General features: G+C 48.0%; 2 protein-coding genes across 4 annotated transcripts in view; one reads left to right on the top strand and one right to left on the bottom strand.

Annotated features, from left to right (window-relative positions):
- Positions 1-18,853, top strand: part of LOC144162847 (uncharacterized) — a 100,901-nt gene extending 82,048 nt beyond the window's left edge. Inside the window, exon 6 of the mRNA XM_077693548.1 lies at positions 12,831-18,853. Coding sequence (XP_077549674.1) covers positions 12,831-13,583 — 753 coding nt within the window. The 3' untranslated portion in view covers positions 13,584-18,853. The remainder of the gene's footprint in view (positions 1-12,830) is intronic.
- Positions 1-19,488, bottom strand: part of LOC144162848 (uncharacterized) — a 369,290-nt gene that overhangs the window by 308,465 nt on the left and 41,337 nt on the right. The gene's annotated exons all lie outside the window — the stretch shown is intronic.

Here is a 19,488-nt window from a genome sequence, read left to right as displayed (position 1 = left end):
TTGCGTCGTGCTCAGCGTAGGCGTGGTGGCCAAAGTGGGGCGGTGTACGTGCTTGCGACGTGGTCGAACTGGTCACTGGCCGGCACCCTCTCTGTCCGCGGCATTTTTAATATCGGGATAGGCCTCATGGATGTAGTTGTTCTTCGATTGCTATTGAAAGGCTCCATGAAGACAAAATACCAATTTGTTCACAGAACTAGCCTTCTATAACTCACTCAGCTCCATTCCAGCCCCGGAAGACGTTTATTCAACGTCTTTTCAACGTTTATTCAACGTCTTTCGCTGTTGGACGAAAGACGGTTATTCAACGTCTAATCAACGTTTTTTTATCCAACGGAAAAAAAACGCAAGGAATATTCAGAAAATTTCAAATTTCGCGCTACAGTAATGTGATATGGGCCAGCGCTGAAAGTATAATTATCAGTGCGTTAACCGGGCGTTAGCGTCTTTAAGTGAAATGATTTAACGAAATTAGAGACACCATTACGATCGCCCAGTCATGGTGGCATTACGTCGGCGGCCGCCATCGCGCAAAGGATTCTGGGGCGTCAAAGATGAGAAATCGCCGGAAAGGGACGAGGGAATCGCGACTGGTTCATACGTTTTATCCCCATCGCTTGTGTGAAGTTTGCGATGAGATCGTGTCATTGGTATCGAGACAAGTACCGAACTTGTATGTTTTTCTTCAGGGCCCTTTAAGTACTGTGCCACTTGAAATAATTACCATAATTCCGGGTTTATATTCTTTTTTTTTTCTTGAGGAATTTACCCGAAGGGTAGAGGGGGTGGGGAAGGGGGTTGATAATATACCCATTCTCAAGTACGTGTCTGAAGCGTGTCTTGGGTGACGTCATCAGTCCGCAGTACCTTCCCACCAAAGACACATGTTCGCACAGTACGCACGGGCACATCTTCGGCAAAATTGAAGATCTGTGTATCTTAAGCAACGTGGCTACACAGTGTAGGAAGCGTTTCGCCATTTATGTCACGTGACGGGATGACTTGATCTCGTCATCCCGTTCCTGACAACACGAGATGCGGAATTACAAGGAAGGGCGTGGTGGCCTTACTCGCAGGAGCACGCACTGAAAGCTCCTGCGGATAACAGTGGTAAAGCTTCCGTAAGAAAAATAAAGCAGTTGTTGAACTACAAAATTAGAACTGTCGGGCATACGTTGAAATTTCGAACGGTATTGAGCTCAACTGTAAAACTTGTATACGAAGGTTGCTGTCTGTAGATACGCTCCCTTTGTGAGGATGCATTGTCGACGTTCAAAGCACTTAACCGGAGCACGCCGTACGCTCGGAACTTGCATAGATTATATAAATGGAGAGAGAGAGAGGAAGGGAGAGCCTTGCGATTGCGATAAAATCACATGTTGTCCGCGCCGTATAATCAAGCATGCCTTTCGCTTAAGCATTCTTCTCAGCCAGCTTATTTATCGTATATCGTCTGTGCGGTGATTGTTGTACACTGTACGCAAGCACCTTGCTTAAGACCGCTCTGGAGGCGGATGGGCGTGGCAATTGCCACTTGTTGATCGTTATTTTTATTCGGATTTTTGAAAAAATGGGAAGAGGGAGTGCTGGAACAAGTTTATTGCCAGGAGCCGCATACGCGAACGTTTTAGGAGAATTGGCGAGGTTTGCCTTGGCTGGAGATTGCGTACAGGCCGCCGTAATTCTTTCGGCATCGCCCGGCCAGCACGCGTAGCGTGAGATGGGTCGCCTCGCTGTTTACCATACACTTACAATTCAGCGTGTAATCATTGGAATAGAGAGAACTGAACTGCTTTAGAGGCACACGTACGTACACACGCACGCACACGCACACTGCATTGGGGATTAGGAAACAGTTTGAATGAAGCAACATTTCAAATACAGTGATTCTGCCAGAACGATGGTTTACTGTATGTATGTATGCATGTATGTGCTTGCGGGCTTGCGCGCGTGTGTATGTATGTATGTGTGTGCGTGCGTGTGTGCCTGCGGGCGTATGTGTGTATGTATGTCTGTATGTATGTATGTATGTATGTATGCATGCGCTTGTGTGTGTATGTGTGTGTATGTATGCATGCGCGTGTGTGTGTATGTATGTATGTATGTATGTATGTATGTATAGTACGCTGTCATATAGTATGTGCTTGCCCCACGGTAAATAGTATAGTATAGACGGTATTACCTCAGCGCCAGTAATACAATGTGAGCTACAATTCTGCCGATGCAGGCACCGGGCAGTCGAAATTTTCCCCCTAATTTCGCTGAGCGTTGCCGAGGTTTCCTCGCGATTCCACATGCCTGGGTAATGTCCTGCAGACGTCGCGACATTCTCTACCACTGCGAAGCTCATAAACGAGATCCGTGCCAGATTTCGACATCTTTGTATACACCCTTTTTTTCTTTCTTCCCGGGCGACGTATCTCCGCCAGCCCGATTGTCAAACTCGATGGGCGGTCCTTTCGTGAAGTCATGCGACAATACGCCGTCGCCCTTTTCTCCTCCTTGCGGGCCACGACGTGAGCCGCGTGCGACGCATGTTGAATTTATTGTAGCATCTCGCGTATTCTAATCGAGCGCGGTATCGCAGTTGCAGTTCTGCGGTGCTCTACGGGATCCGGAACTCTCTATCGCCGTACCGGAAGTTCGGGCAGCAGGTGTAACGTAACTGTTTGCAAATTTGTTTTTATATTCCTTTGTTGAAACCCCCTTACTCCTTCGTGAGCTCAATATTTCGAAATTCGAAGCAGCGCTTTAGAAGTTGGGGGATGTTTATCGGTTCTGACGTGATGGAACGTGCGCGATCAACTCCAAGTGCCTCCAATGAAGCCTCGGCCCGTCGCCACACTGTTTGTTGCCTTTGCGTTCGGAATATTTCCCTGTATGCTTCCTCAAAGGCCGGAGTAGGAGTTCGGGGAAACGCTGAGATTTAATGATGTACCCGCACGTGTGCTATAAGTGACCAGGAGTCTTTCTCAGAAAGGGGGTGGGGTGGGGGAGAGTTACCGTGTTTGCACGGAACGTTACACGCGTGTCGGAGCATATGTAGAGGTCAGACCTCGGGAGCTCTGCTGATTTGGTATGCGGGGAAGCAAAGTTCGTCCTGTTATATTAAGTTATTACGAAAAAAAAATTAATTTACACCAAAATTTGATTCAAACCCTGCATAGTACTCAGTAGTTAGCTTCAAGTTTTCTTCATGTAGTGATTCCTCGCAGGCACTAAATATAAACACCTCTTTTTTTTTTTTTTTTTTTTTAAATCCCCGCATTTCCCCGAGGGGAAGAATGTGAAAGTGCGAATGCACGAGTTGAATTTTCGCGGTTCGGTAATGTTCGCGAAAGAGAGATCACACACACACACACAACTACAAAGAAAGAAAGATGCATTTATTCACAGACACCTATTTGTGTTGTCGTTGTACTTGATTGCTAGAGCGGATCTCAGCTTTGAAATTTCGTGTCAGTACTCCTTTAAGCGGGTGCATTAGCCCTTCTCACGCCCGATTCCAGGCCAATCCCCCACGTGGGTATGTGCCATGTCAGCGGCCAGGCAGCGCGCGCCCATCTCCCCCCGTTGCTAGGGCAGACGAGGAGCGCGCGCACCCGCAGCTGTTGCTATGCGGACTACGGCGGCGGACGCTTCAGGCTCGCTTAAGAAGTGCATTCGCACTTAAAAAAGAAGAGGTGTTTATGTTAAGCGGTTACATTTTGATGCAACTATTCGTTCGAGCATACATGCTTCGCCAATTAAATGGCGACTCGGCGAATTGCTCAAAAATTAGTTTCCTCGCAAGGGCTAAGCTGTCTACACTCTATATACCTTCGCCTTGCATGTTTAGTGTCTAGATTTGGTTTAGATTCGGTGTCTACTCAGCTGGTACTCCGTTCCATCTTAAATCTTTATAGTTCTACCGTACAAAACTAAACTTTGTCCGTTTGGTTTGCGTCTGCGCTGGCCCCGGCAGGCCGTCTCCAGCCACCCCTGTCGGCGCCGGGCGCCTTTCTCACGAGCGCCGCGTGGACGGACCTTCCCTGCGGTCAACGTTGCTTTTATTTAATTAGAAGTGTCGCTAATTAGCAGCGTCGCCCATGCGTGCCAAATTACCTAGAGGCGCGAGGCAGCAACCTCTCCCCTCGTTTATTGCCGTGAAAACAACGCCCGCGCTTTCAGCGTCCGTGGGTGTTTGTATACCGAAGTTCACTCAACTCCTCGTTTGCAGCCAGCAAACCGCGATATTCGGGAAAAAAGTCATTAAGTGATGACGACGATTATTATTATTGTGAGGAGGAGGACGAGAAAGAGGAATTTTAAACGAAATAAAAAAAAACGTCAAAAGATGTTCGTGTTGTTCTTTAGTGGGTCTAACTATGGAACTAACTATTGCAAATTTAGAACTAACTATGGCAAATTTAGTCTACTTTTTTCTGCTGTTTCTTTTTGGAATGATGTACCATTGGAAATAAAGACAGTTAGCTTGCTTCAACCATTTAAAAGAAAATTAAAGATGTTCTTAGCTACTCACCAGTAACAACTAGAAATATTTTTTCTCGTGTGACATCTTTCCCTGCTTGTTCTGTTGTCAGTTGTTTACAATTTTCCTGTTTTTTTTTTCCACAATGTGTTATATTTGTATAACGTACGCAATACATACTGGTTGTTTTCGCTCACAACTTTTTATCTCCAAAACATCTAGCATAGGAGGTCCCGCCTGCGGTTCGGAAACCTTGGGACCTCCTCCTGTAAATTCCCACTATGTCAATACAACCTTGTACTTTTTGAATAAATTTGAATTGAATTGAACTTTGCAGTTAAAAAAAAATGCGGTATCGTTTTGTCGTTGAAAGTTCGATGGAACCTTGCCTATAGCTAAGTCCAAGACGCCGCCAGACTACGGGTGGGTTCAATAATCGCTGATTCAACTACAGCTGCAAATGCGCGTTTGCAAAAAAAAAAAAAAAGAAAGAAAAGCGAGGGAGCGAAATAGCCTACCGAAAAGATGACTAAAACCGGAGTCCTCAGTAATGATTCGAATGTGGCGCCGCCTGGCCGCGGCTAGGTTCATGCTTGCGGGTTCAACTTCAGTTGCGAATGCCTCTTTATTAAGGAAAGCAAAGAAGCGAAATAACGTACCGGAAAGGATGAGAAAAGCGGGAAGTCCGCGGCAACAAAAAAAAAATCGAAAAAATTGCGGGTCATCGTGTACCTGTTATTGCGCGCCTGAAGAAGGGTGAGCGTGGCGGCGACCTTCCTTCGTTCCTCGGGGCGTGATTCTTGACGCTTCTGGCACCGCATCGTGCGCGCCGTTTTCTTTCCTTTTTGGTTTTCAAATGCGCGCTCGGTGCATTACGGAAACCATAACCCTTGTTGCACCTATCGCTTCCTGCTTTTCTTTTTCGTTGCTTTATTATTGTTTTTTTCTAACTCGGTGCACCTGTAGAGACTGGACAACGACAGCTCGGGAATGGCGCCCGCCCCCTCACGGTTCGCCGTCGTCGTTACGAACGCCGAGCGTTGAATGAAGTTGGAGACCCGAGCAACCCCGGCGTGTGCCGTGTTTTATCGCGCATGACGCCTGCTGATATTTGCCTCAAAACCCCTGCGGCAGCGACTCGGCAGTTTCTGTGCCAGGCGCGGACGCGAATTGCGTTTAAAGGAGTTCTAGACACACGCGCGTTCTTTTTAAAGCGGAAGCCTTAAATGCCGAAATGGTCGCAGCTGGGAAGTCTAAAAAAAAAATAAGTAGTGGCTTAGCTCTGCTAGCCAGGATATACGTAGCGTGAGCTAAGGTTCAGCAATCCAGTCCAATCCAGTCCAGTCCAGTCAAATTCAGTCTAATCCAGTCCAGTCCAGTCCTGTCCAGTCACTGCTCCTCGCGCATGCTCAGCACGACTATCCAGGAGCCACGCGAAACGGCTATCAAGCGGCTCTCGGTGCAGCTTCAGACTTGGCTACTGCGCAATTGAGTTGCACACCTGGGCACGCGCCAGGGCCAGTGCGTGTGCCGCGGCAACACAATCCAACACAATCCACTTTAATCCAATCCAATCCAAATCCAATCGAATCCAAGCGAAGCCAATCCAATCCAATGTCCCTCGCGCTTGCGCAGAACGGCCCTTCACGGCACACGCGAAACTGCTCAACCTCGGCCAGTGTAGCTTACGCTACAAAAATTGACGCAGCTTGCACTAGTGGTGCAAGGTTGGATAAACAGCAGAGCTGGCGGCCCCTCTCCCTTCGTTGGAGACCCGGCTATTCTAAACCAACGCTACGAAGGAAGTAATGCTGTGCGCCTGGAATTGCTGTTGATTTTAGGGGCTGGGGCTGTTGGGGACCCTTGAGGGCTGGGGCTGTTGTCGTCTCCTGTCGTCGTCGTCGTCGTCGTCGTATTTGTCGTTTCGTGTAGTCACGGTATTACACCAACGGGAAACTCGTTTACGTTTCGCGCTGGAACGTAACGCGTACTAAAAAACACCGGGACACTCGTTTACGCCTCGCGGTGGGGGGAGAGAGAGAGAGAGAGAGAGAGAGAGAGAGAGAGAGAGAGAGAGAGAGAGAGAGAGAGAGAGAGAGAGAGAGAGAGAGAGAGAGAGAGAGAGAGAGAGAGAGAGAGAGAGAGAGAGAGAGAGAGAGAGAGAGAGAGAGAGAGAGAGAGAGAGAGAGAACATTTTAATGAGCTCAAATGTGAGAGTGGAACCCTGGTCCGGGAATCCATGCGTTGTCCTGGCCGTCTTAGCCCGTGTCACCATGAGAGTCTGGTCCTCCGGTTGGCAGCTGGTCAACAGGGTCTCCTACAGCTCAGGAAAGGAACGGGTGGAGAGGGGTGGTCGGGCTGGGTTGTGAGCGCATTCCAGAATTAGAGACTGGAGGGTACCTAGCTGTGGACAAAATTTGCATAGAACTTCGTGTTTCAAAGACTAGAGACTTTTACAGCAAAGCTGGATACCTCTACCCACGTTGGCAAAAACGTAAAGGCGCCAAGAATACACTTTTAACTTCGTCCCTCACCAGGTTTCACGTTAGTAAAGATGGCCCTTTTTTTTAGGCTTCGGGGATTTTGGGTACGACGTACGGGTTTGTGTCGGCCCAAACAGCTCTGCTGTTAAAAACACATTTGAGTTCGCATGGGATTCGAACCCGCGTCGCCACTGTAGATGCTCTGTGCGTTACCGCTGCTCAGGGGTGAGACAGCTGCGCATATTGCGCCTTTTTGATACGATTCCATTTGCCTGCGCCAAGCTGCTCCAAAAGCACGAAAACGGCGAAAATTGCGCCAAACTGCTCCAGAAGAGCCTCAACGGCTCGGATTTTGATGCTCATGTCAGTTTCGGCGGGGACGAAAGCCTCCCGCATCCCGGTCACCGCTTTTATCGGCGGTCAATCGCAAACACAGAAATGGCACAAATAGAAAGACTGAAACGAAGCAAGCGATAGCTTCTAAAACTCGATTCGCTTTCCGACCGGGTTCGCTGAAACGGCCTTCTGGATTAGGCGTCGCTGTGGCAACAAACATGGCCGCCGCCTGATCTGGCTGCTACCAACGCACTCAGTGCGCATCGCCGATATTTTCCCTGGTTTATTTTGCGCTATCAGCTGGGTTCCAGTCTTTTCATTCTATCTGTTGTGGCTCTGAACAGTGACGTTAACGCGGGGATATGGTTTTAGATTGGTGCCAGATTACGGGAAGTTGCGCGGCGCGAAAAAAAAGTTCATTGAAATGTGGGCCCGGGCCTAGGACTTCGGCGTGGTTTGTCCTTGAGTGCGAAACGCGGTGCGCGCGTCTATAATCGGGTTCGTGAAGTGAATTTTTTGGCTTGTTGTGGTGTTATAAAATGCTGAGGTGTTGCTGTGCTTCGAAGCGCTATCGCGAGCCTCGGGGATGGAACGGTCGACACGAAAGTTGCGGGCTGTGCTGCGGCGCCGCGACCTGTTCACGCCGCGACTACACGGTTGCCATAGAACGCGACTATAACACTTGATGTATGCAAAGTGAAATTGAATGCCAGAATCTAGGTGGCTATAGACAGTAACGCTAGTCAAATGACCATAGGGTGAACCTGCGCCCCGGGGGCTGAAACGGGTTATGCTGGTTAATTGGGCCATGCGACCGTTAGCTCGAAGTTGCTCAACTGTAGCCGTGACTACAGTCGTTCGTACAATGCAGCCTGGGATTACAAAAATAATAATTTTAGCATTAAAACGGCAAAAAAATGCCACAATTGCGGAGCCCTTAAATTTGGTAAGAGTTTTAGCAGTCCGTCTGTTCCGTCGTGTACGTAGTTACCGTGCTGACCGGGATTCGTCTGGGTTAGGTTAGGTTAGGTTGGGCATTCGTAGCAGTAGGGGGATTAGTTCCGCGGGCCTGCCTTCGCCCTGTCCGCGCCTCCTCGCCCTTCTGCGCGCGCAGGCGCTGACCGGTCCCGGTCAACCCGGTAACAAAATAACCAACAGAACAGACGGACTGCTAAAATTCTCTAATGTTAATGGCAGTTTTGTTGTCAGTGTTGCATGCAGCCGCAACACAATATCACCAGTTAGGAAAAAGGTAGTGCAGTTAGTACTTTGTGATACTCTTAAAAACTCTTTCAGGTACGGCTGTTTCAGTGTTCTGTGTATTCAAAACTGATTTAAATGTCCACTTGACCCTGCAAATTTCTGAAATAATGATTTTTTAAGCTCACATGACGATGTATTAAATGTCCCTAACTGCTCCAAATCAAGATTCTTCTGCTCCAAAATCGAAATTTTGCTGCTCCGAAAACTGCTCCCAAATCTGTTTGGGCTGTCTCACCCCTGGCTGCTCTATCTCTTCCCGCTACCAGCTGTGGAAGAAAAGTAAAGCGTTCCACGTGAGAATTGAGCGTGACTGCACGGGAGTAGAACAGGCGGACCCCAGCTGCGCAGATATCTGATTCTGGGGCAGCTGTGGGGTGGCGCACCAGTCAGTCTGCAGAGAGAGAGAGAGAAAGCTCTTTATTAGATGAAAGCAGAGAGGTCTGCCGGCATGTTAACGCCTGCATGCTACTCTGCGGGGTAGGAAGGAGGGAATAAATTTGCAACAAGAAGAAAGGCGGAAGGGAGAGAAGGAAGAAGAAAATAAAAGAAGTGCAAAAAAGGAGATAACGTGTGTGTTGGGGACCGTCAGTGCGACCCGTGAAAATTCTGTAGGCGATTGTACAGTGCAAGGATGTTCTGGTCTTAATCATCTTTGCGACATTGATGTCATTGAGGTATTGAAATAATGCAATTAACACTGTATGTAGGGCACTCCAGTAAAATAAGGAAAGAACGAAGCACCTTATGGTCCCGTCCTGAAAAGCAGCTCCTATTCCTGCGTCATGCTGATCCTACTTTGGCAATAAGGTTACCGGAGCGACTTCCACGTCGGCCAGAGACTTTGCTCCATCGATTACATCTCAACGTAGCTCTCACAAATACCTACCGGCATCGCCTTGGCCTAACCTCGAACCCGTATTGCGACAACTGCGGTTCGCCGGAAACAGTCGAGCATATTTTACTGGAGTGCATGATGAAGTATTTCGCCCCAAAAGACGAAGAAACGAAAGCGGAGAAACTTACGCGAACGTGGTGCAGCAGTCAAGAAGCCTTTCGAGGCAATTCGAGCCGAAGACGAAGAAAAGACAGCGAAGAGACGCAAATAAGATGTAGCTGTAAGACAGAAATTGATAATCATCGCCGGGCTTCCGCCGTCAAAGCGCGTAAGCAGACCTAGAAATTTTTTTCGGTGAATAACTAAAGGGAATAACTTTGATTATCGCAATAATTATACCGTATTCACTCGCATAATGATCGCACCCCTGAAATTCGTCGTCAAACTTTTTTTTATGTCCCGCGCAATGATCGCACCCTGAACTTGCCGCAGTCATATGTCGTATGTGTGCCAAGTCTAGACGACGATGGTCGTGCTTACGTTAGTTTCTTCCTCTTTCAAAGCGGACATGGTATTAGCGATATCGGCAAGCGTGAGTTCATTATTGGTGCGAAAGAAACTCACTAAATGCACATAATGTGTTCACAAAACATATAAGAAAACGCGCTCGGCTTGCTGTGTCGGCAGCCGTGTCTTGATGTCCCACACTGTGACAGCAGCAGCCACTTATTGGTCAACCTGTTCGCACATCACAGCAAGCTCGTTCCGGCGCGTTCCGTAATCCGTAATTCCGGTGCGTTCCGTATTGAAACACTGCATTTTGCATCGCTCGTTGTGGTCAGTGTAGTTTTTATTATGTTTTTATTTGTTATGTTTATTATGTTCATGAGACTTATCGTAAACATTCTGACCTGAAACTTGCGTTTTCTGCGCTGAAACTTTTTCCCGAAAAATTTACCTCGCGTAATGATCGCACCCCTAACTTTGCATCATATTTTTGAAAAAAAAAAGTGTGATCATTACGCGAGTAATTACGGTAATGCAATCTGACTCAACTCGTAGCAACTCGCTCGGGCTACAGGGTTCATCCGGCTCCTTGAAAGCATTAATTAAGAACCCTTTAATTTGAAGCGCTTGTTTTTAAGGTCTTGAAAGCCCTGGAATATTTACAGACCCTCAAAAATCCTCGCGTTTCGTGAATTTTCCTTTTTAATAAGCGTAAAATCAGCATGGGGCGTGAGTGTTTGTTACTTAATTGTTTTTGTTTAAATAATAAAAAAATTGCATTCTGCTTATTTGTGAAACTGTCACAAGCAGGGGTAAAATTGTTGAAGGAGCACTTCGCTGGAACATTGTTGTCGCTAGAAATGTCTCCGGCAACGTTTTACATTTTTAAGTCATTTCTTATCATTCGCCGGCTGTTCGTGTTTTAGTGTAGTCGCCTACTCGAACGCTTTAAACTCGTGTGAACCTGCGGCCGTGCTGACAGCGAAAGCCGAATAAGTTTCGTCAAGCGGCGTGTAGCGATCTGTATAGACGCCGTGGTAGAGTTCGTTCAAACTTGGGTATTTCGTAAAAGTGGAAACGATGCGTTTCTGGTGTTGCACGCGAAGGTTCGTTGTGTGCATAGTTTCGGATTCTGTAATTCTGCAAATTTTCGCGCTTTCAGGCGCTACGTTACTTCCGTGAGTTTACAAGCTTGAAGAAAATGAGAAAAGGCCGACGTAACTCTTTTTTTTTTTTGTGAGCAATACGAGCCAACTGGTTTCCTGAGCACTGCTCTAGAAGATAACGATGACCGCCGTGATCGTATCAGATAAAACATGGACTGCGGTGTACATGCTTCACGCTTGGCGCACGTTGGATAGCTTTAGACGGCATATATTTATCTTCACAGCCTTCCACTACGACGTCCTTCGTGTAGCCCAGACGTTGACTGGGTCTGTCAAGACCGGAAATTCGATATTTCATATTTTCGAGGACCATAGTTTCACGCCGCCGTATACTCAGGTTTTCTTCCGTTTTGTTAACTCGGATGAGTAACCTACCTACCTCCGTAGAGCGCAAGGGCGCATAGAAAGACAGAATCCGAAACTATGCATGGACCAAAGCTTCATGTGCACTCGCGCACTTGATTGGATCTGATTGTACGGTTCAACGCGCCGACACAACGCAGGCGATGAGGCGCGCCGTAGTGGAGGGCTCCGGATTAATTTTGACCACCTGGGGATCTTTAACGTGCGCCGAAATCTCGTACAAACGGGCGTTTTTGCTTTTAGCCTCCATCCGAAAATCGGCCGCCGCGGCCGGGAATCGAACCCGCGTCCTCGTGCTTATATTATGTCCGATTCTACATAGCTGATATCTGATCCTCTTTCAAAGTCTCGATACTCGCACTCGCCATTGGTCTCGTGGCGATCGTAGAGCACTGCAGCGTTTTCCCGTGAAATACCCACCATATGCCAATAACTTCACGTTATGCGCGGGAAAAGGCGGTACACGCGTATTAGGCCGGCGGTCGTGAAACTCGAGAGCCGAAGCACGCTCGTGCGTCGTTCGGGGCTCACGACCTCGCCGCAAGCGCGCGGCCACTATTTTCTACAGAATGCGGCTCTGTTTTCCTTCGGCTTTCCCCTTCTTGCCTCTTTCTTTGGAATCGTACATTATCTCTCCCTCTCTTCCCCGTGTACGCGTCGTCGCCCTATTATCGCCGCGGCGAGTTTTCTCAAAGGAGCGAGGAATTGTGCTGTGCTGCGAACGCAATAGCGCGAATGACCCGTGCGTTCTGTGTGAATGGACGGAACCCAGGGGTGCTTAAAGGACGTTATTCCGGCCGCTGTGTGACGACCTTGCGTCATCGCCTCTGTGGCGCTTTTTGTGCGGCGCACTTGTTGTTGTTTGGGAGCCGTTCTTTTGCAATGGTCGGCGAACCTTCGTTGATTGAATTTCCGCGCCGTGTCAGCGTGACACCTCTGCCCAGTTGTTGCTATGAACAGTTCGCAGACCTTTCTTTTCTTTCTTTTTTTTTTTTTTTGTGAGATTGCTGCTGTCTTCCTTGGCACTTTTGTTGTGTCGTGTTTCTTTTTCTCGTCATAAAATAGCATATGCCTGGATCTATGTATTGTCATCAACATTATCACCATCATCAGCTGTCCTACTAGCCAGATTATGACGTCACTAAAGTGCGGAATGACGACCGCGGTCGAGATCGCATTTGTAAGTTGCGGGTTCAATCCACGGCCCCTGCGACCTCATTTTTTTTTAGTTCTAGTTCTTAGTAGTTGCATTGTTCTTGGTCTTGTACATCTTAGTTTCTAATCTATAATCATACTTTGAAACTGTAGATATCTGAGTCGTCACCGTTTCGCCTATGCCTTGTATCTCGCACATCGCGAGAGGTTCGCAGTCCTTTTACATTTTCTTTTCTTTGCTTCCGTTGCAGCACCAGGATGACCTGTCCAAGAGCTCCACGCCGCTGATGACTCCCAGCCCGCAGTCGACGCCTCCTCGCGCTGCAGAGAGGACCTCGCAGGCAGCGTCCGCCAAAAGCCACGAGGAAGACGAGACCTCGTCGGTCGAAGTCGTCACGACCTCCCCGACCCCGACCAGTGAGGAAGAAGGCGACGACCGGTCAACCCCGCGCCTCGAGACGCCCGTTTCGGACAAGAGCTCCTCTGTGGCGGCCGTCAACGGCGGAGGTTCCAGGACCTCGGACCTGCGGTCTTCCACGTCCTCGAGCCCACGGGATTCTCCGGTCTTCGCTCGCGACCACAAGACCTCCGTCGTCGAGACATCAACTGCCGTGAAGACGACAACCACAACGACGCCCCTGGACAGGACCGACGCTGGCTCGGCCTCGTACGACGTCCAGAAGGCGTACGACGTGCAGATCAACAACTCCGAGGTGCGCAGGACCTCGGATATTCATCGCAGTGTGGGAGGACCTCAACCGGCAGCCAGGCAGGCCGGCTTGGGGGCCAATGGTGCCAACGGCAGCCACAACGGCGCAGCGGCGGCGGCGACCGGTCCAGCACCGCTGAGGAATGGCGGCAACGTCCCTCCTGGACCTGACGGCCTCAACCTGACCATGAAGGCGTCCGAGCTCCGGGAACTTCTGCGCTCCCGGAAGAAGAAGGACCCGAGGGAGATGCAGATGGACCTGCGCCAGAAGTACAAGATCATTGAGCAGATGTAACCGGCGCCTGGCGGAACAAGTGCACGTCGTTCCCGCCGCCGCAGCGTGTTTGTTTTTGTTCTTGTTTTTGAGGTTCCCCGCTAGTGACGCCATGAACGGGTTTCCCTATTCTGTTTCTAAACTTTTCACTGAACAGCTTTTGCGTTTTTTTTTATGTGGCACTCTGGGACGGTTTAAAAGCTAAAAAAGAACCACACAGCTACAAGTCCTGGAATTGCTATCTTAAACTTTCTCTGAAATTCATCTTTAACATAAAAAAAAGTTACCGCTGAGTGCCGCTGAGGGAGCCAATCAGCGATGCCACTTTTTTCTTTCAAGAAGGTGAATTCCCGAATCCCCGGTGGTGTTAAAAATAGCTCCCGTGGAGGTGGCTCGCGGCCTCAGATGATACATTTCACTGGCGTCGGCTCTGTCGTCTGCTACCCGGAGGGAACAAAATGGCGGCCTGTAAAGTCACCATCTTTTCACTAGCAGCAAGCGCGCCCTTTCGTACTCGGTGATAAAGGTCTACCCATACCCGTGTCGCTGCCATCCCTATGTGCAACCTGGCGTGAAGTCGCGGCTTCTGACATGTGCGTGAACGCGCGGTAGCTGAACGGGTTGTCACGTGACGTTTAAAGCGCGCGCCGTTTCCCGTTAGTATACGACGCCGACAGACGGCGCGCATTGTGCAGCATCTTCAACCGCAGCGGTAATTCTCGAGCAGCTTCTTGTTATAGCAGCTGGTGAAAAATGGTATCTTCCCGTCTGCGCGGTATGTCAGCACTTGTGACGTCACAGCGAGGGAACCTCGCATTACCACTACTACTACGTTCGATCCCCGCTCTATACCGGGGATCGAACATTGTGTATTTTTTTGGTGACGATGTAGCTTAGTCTGCTTTTATTTGTCGTACTTCGTTACAATTTTGAAGCGAGGAGTCTGCGAGAACCATTCCTAAAACTGTACATTGTTGTCTCGTGAGGTCTGTACGCGCGTCTCGGCTTGTTTTTCACCGGTTCGCGTTTACGAAGTGGAGTTTGTATAACGACTTCCCCATTGTGCCTTGTCGTGTTTTTTTTTTGTTGTTTTTTTGTATTGCTACTACTTCTGCTGATGATGAGAGTGCCTTATATTAACCCTCACATTTCTATATCTCAAACTCTTGGCTTATACGCTAGAAGGAAAAGTTTTGCAAGAAGTCTGTAAAACCTCGTCGACTAATTAGTCTTCAGTCCCCGTGCCTTGTACCGGTGAAGCGAGTGCGAGTCCGGATTTTTGGAGCGCACGCACTATCCGCAGAGTGCCGCAGAGTGACCATGCAGCGATTGTGATGATGAAATTCCTTCCGTTCCACCAATCCAATTACGCCTGTTGACAGAGTTGTCGGTAAGGCCTTGTCTTGCGTTACTCCCACTGGCAACGTTCAGGATTCAAAACCAATAGATGTAATGGTGAACGAAGGAAAAAAAAAGTGAATTTCGACGAAATTTCGCCGATCACAGAGCTTGAACTCACTAGTTCTTGCCGAAGTTCTGTTCTTCCTCCCCGGTGTATCACTGTCCATTGACCTGACTTGAGGCGCCATTTTTAAATCGCGGAAACGCCATGACATGTACTTTGCAACCGCTTCGGGTGACGCAATGCTCTTACACCGACAGGAGTGGACGGAAACCTGTCATCACCTTCGCTGTCATTCAGGCTACACATATATACTACGGAGACCGGTTGCAGAAGCCACTTCGCTTGGATCCTCTTTCCCTCTATAAATTTCATAGCGTTTGGAAAGATAGTAAAAAAACTAGAAAACTAGCTGTCGCGATTTATTCGTCAACACTGTTTTACGTTAGTCGCTTCGTTCTAAGCGTCCACGATAATATCGATATTCGGGGCATCAGCCCCTATGACTGCGGCGGAGTTCTCTGGACAAACTTCGTAGTTCGAAAGGAAGAGCGTTTGCTATCGCAGCGTTGTCGCCAGTCGTCCCGGAAACTGAGAGATCTGATTTGAGCTCGCGGAATCTTCCCAGAAACTTCCGCCTGAAATGTGTGCCGCACCCTACGCGGTCTACCGGGTTCGTTTTCAAAAAGACGCGGCAATAGTTCGAAAAGCAAAAAAAGTAAAAAAAAATTGTTTGGTTCCTTTGATTTTCCTTCTTTATCTTCTGTCCCTGTCCTATGCGGCTTGCACAGATCACGGAACCCATTCGATATCTCATTGCACCCCAGAGGGCTGGTGATCTCAAATCAAGGAAGCGCTTCATTTCTCGAATGCTCAACCAATTTTATCTGAAGTTTGTTTTTTTCTTCACAAGGAGTCTCTGCTCAGTCTTAACAAAACAAAAGCAAAAAACACACACACTGGAAGTGGTGCAGTTGACAGGGCAGATACGCCTTGCAGTTGTTCCTTCTCCGTACTCTTTCCTCCCTGTGACTCTCCCCTCATCTTTTTTTTTTTTTTTTTTGCATTCGTTTAAAGTTTATTTTTATTGTAACCACCCTCCGTAGCCGCACCAAGGCACTGAACTATCCGTGGCGCGTACGAACCACCTTTTTCACCTTTCCGTTCTTTTTAGGGTGGAAAATTCGGAAAGTCTTATCAGGCCGTTTGATCAGCGCCCCGTAGCGGGCGACTTTTATGACCCAGTAAACCCCGCAAGCTTTTCCTTTCTTTTTGCGCCCTTTGGGGCCGCTTCGGTTCGCTGATAAAGAGGAGTTGGCGTGTTCCCGTACCTCGGCGGCTGGCCCTGTTTGATCGTATGCCACCTGCATCGACATCCGCGTTTGCGTAAAGCGCGGGAGAAATAAAACCAAACCAACAACTACAAAAAGGGTCTCTCTCGTTTTCGGGCGTCGCGTATGCATGAGCAGACGATTTCGAAAAACGGGGAAAAAGAAGTGCGGGGGCTGTGTTTGCTCAGCATGTTTCGTTGCCACGTCCTTCTTTCCTTGTCTGCCAGCCTATGGGGAAAAAAACGGCCGTTAGAACTTGCGGGGGCATTTTTCGATGTCCGCTGAAAGCAGCGCCCCCATACCTTAATTAGATAATCCGGTACTTATTGCTATTTTTATATTAAAAAAAGGACGAGCCGCCTACCGCGTCGCCAGTGGTACGGTCACACCAATGTGCAGAGAGTGGACAACTCTGGAATATCGTGGAGTTGTCTGCAGTACCCTATTACAGAGCGACGTTCAACCTAGCCGACCTACGTAGTTCGCCATTTTGGGAACGCTTGTTCAAAAACACGCTTGAAGCATGGATGATCTTTAAGTATCCAGTTCAGCTTTTTGAGGCGAAACGGCGTTGGAAGCAATGTGTTGCGGTGAGGCGGTTGTTCAGTTCAGAACACGAAGGGTATGCGGTCAACCAGGAATTAAATCGTCTTTCAAATTACGCGCCTTCCAGATTTTTTTGTTTCTCTGTTTCGGAGAAAGTTTTGTGTTCTCAAGTGGATTTACGTGTCGCCTCACATGCTAAAATGTGGCGCAGTTTTTTTACGTTGAGCTGCCGTTAATAGCTTTCAAAAAGAGTACGTCTGCTACTGTCCCCGAAAGCGTGTCCACGAAATTAACTCTCGCTGTTTTCTTAGCGCCCGGTATTCTGTCAGCACCAAGTATGTACAGCCGTTTTTTTTTTTTTTCTTAAGTAATTTCCCCTGTGTGCCGCAGTTACTTCTGGAAATCAGCTTGTTTTTATTTGGTGGGCTTTCTTTTTAATTTTATAGTCAGTAAAGACATTATGTTCGGGACTATCTGAATACAAGGCTGCACTCCAAGATATCCCGGTGGTTCCTGTTGTCAGATGTGACGCGTGCCGTTGTATCTAATTGTTGGTGTTTCTATGGCTTCGAAAAAGCGTTTAGTGAACCAAAATGCCCGCTAATGGCGTCGGCGTACACGTATGACGTAGTTGAAGTCTGTCAAGGACCATGAACGGCCCAACGTAGATAGCTAAGAGTTACGTAGTAAGCTTCTAAATATATACGTTCATTTATATTGTATAAAACTAGCATGAACGCGTTGGCTTCTAGGTGTAATATCGCTGAAAGGACATCGTATTGCGATTTTCTGCTAAGAGTTTTTGAGACTGTTACGTTCTGTTTACTAAAATAATGCAGCTTCTGGTTTCTGCGTATCGCCGCCAGAATGTTTTTGTAAAAGAAAACTGGCTTCGTTGAATGACTGCGTGTTGGATTCACTTATTGCCTACCCCTAAAGCCTATTGTATACATGCAGATCTATGCGTGCGATAAAAGGTTGTAACGCGTTGTGATTTTCGGGGGGGAAAATGTGCGAGCAAAACTTTTCCACTTTTGCTCGGATATTCTTGCGCCAACTTTACGGCCTTCGTTGTTTTTATTTTTTACTGGTAAATGCAGGAAATATTCCAACTTTGCACTGCCTATAATGGGGCTACACGTTTTTAGCCCTTCAATAAAGGACACAAATTGTCTTCCTGGGGTAATAACCAAGTCGCTTGGGTTTGCAGACGACAAAATATCGCTGGCCAGACGATGATAAATTAGCCTGTCAGTTTGCTCGCTCCCGCCAGCCGTTGCAGCGTCTACTTTTCTGAAATCCTAACTGTCCTAGATGAATTGTATGTGCGCGTTTTTCTTTTTCTTGCATCATCCTAAATCTCCTGCTTCCTTTGTAGTGAAAAATAAAATAATGAAAGCTGCTTTCATCGCAGTCTTGCTTTTTTTTTCTTGGTTATCGTCTGTGTAAACTGAAACGCAATCAGTCGTCTGCTTCAAGGTTCGCTCTCGTTGCCAGCTTGAGCCCACACATTTGTCGTCTGCTACAAACAAGCGGCCATTTACCAACTGTGTTAACCTTGTAAAGTGGCTTTATATTCAACTATGCCTGGCTAGGACATTCGGAGTTCTAAAAAAAAAAAAAACTGATGGTCTCATTGTGGTGCGCGTGCTTTTACATGTCTTGCTCAACTAAGTGCCTTCAACACAAGAAACAAATGCTTTTCACGACGCCTTCATTTATCTCGGTGAAACATGGTGGATTATAACTCGAATTCCGTGGGTTTTGTGCTAAACTTCTCTACCACATTTTTAAGCGTGTTGCGGGCATGTTGCCGTGAGGCCGTCTCTTTTTTTTAATTCCCTCTTGTGGACCACGCTGCTGTTCCGACTTTTTTCTACACGTGGTGTTCGACAGTGTGTGTCGTATTTTTGATGCCGCTCTGTTATTTGGGCACTTTGTTGTTGTTGTGTGCTTCCTGGTCACGGGGAAGGCAACTTGAATCAAAATAAATAAACGTCTATTTAGAAGTAGGCCGCCTCGTCTTGTCTGCTTCTGCGCATGCGTGTCGGCGTTCAGTGCTGTGACGTCATGCTGCTGAGACTACACCGGTGGGGCGGCGTTGGCCGAACCAAGACAGTGTAGTACGTAGTGCCGGGGCTATGGGGGACCAAAATTGTACCATATGACCTTTTTAAGTCGTAACATGACATAATACGCGTGACCTGTACTAGGAGTGCGGATGGCGATGCATAGCGTGATTTTCCCCCCACACTATAGCCTACCCTGTTCTGCGTGGGTAACGTTGTCTTCGTAACGAGATTCATTTTGACGAGCGCTTTGCGAACAAGAGCGGTTGTGTACACGGCATACACAGGTGCAGTTGTTTACACAGCGTTCCTGCATGCAGAAAACAAAAAAGAAACGCTTCACCCTTTTCAGCTTTATCTATTTCTTGCTAACGACGCGTGACGTCTATAAACTCAGCTGTGGACTATCGTCGTACCCCGCAATGTTGATGGGAAAAGGAGTACAGGCCCGTAAGAAAACGAAAATGGCCACCGTAGCGTCTGTTTTTTTTTTTTTTTTTTAAAGAAACGAGGAGCTGGAAAGGTAAGTAGAGCAAAAAGTATAAGCTGCGTGCATGAATGTGGGGCTACGCCCTCTA

The sequence above is a fragment of the Haemaphysalis longicornis genome, unplaced genomic scaffold, assembly GCF_048455015.1.
Source record: "Haemaphysalis longicornis isolate Haplotype H1 unplaced genomic scaffold, Haemaphysalis longicornis Haplotype H1 scaffold_12, whole genome shotgun sequence".
In the NCBI taxonomy this organism is placed as follows: Eukaryota; Metazoa; Arthropoda; class Arachnida; order Ixodida; family Ixodidae; genus Haemaphysalis; species Haemaphysalis longicornis.
The sequence above is the reverse complement of the archived record's forward strand: the minus strand, read 5'-3'. Positions and strand labels throughout refer to the sequence as shown.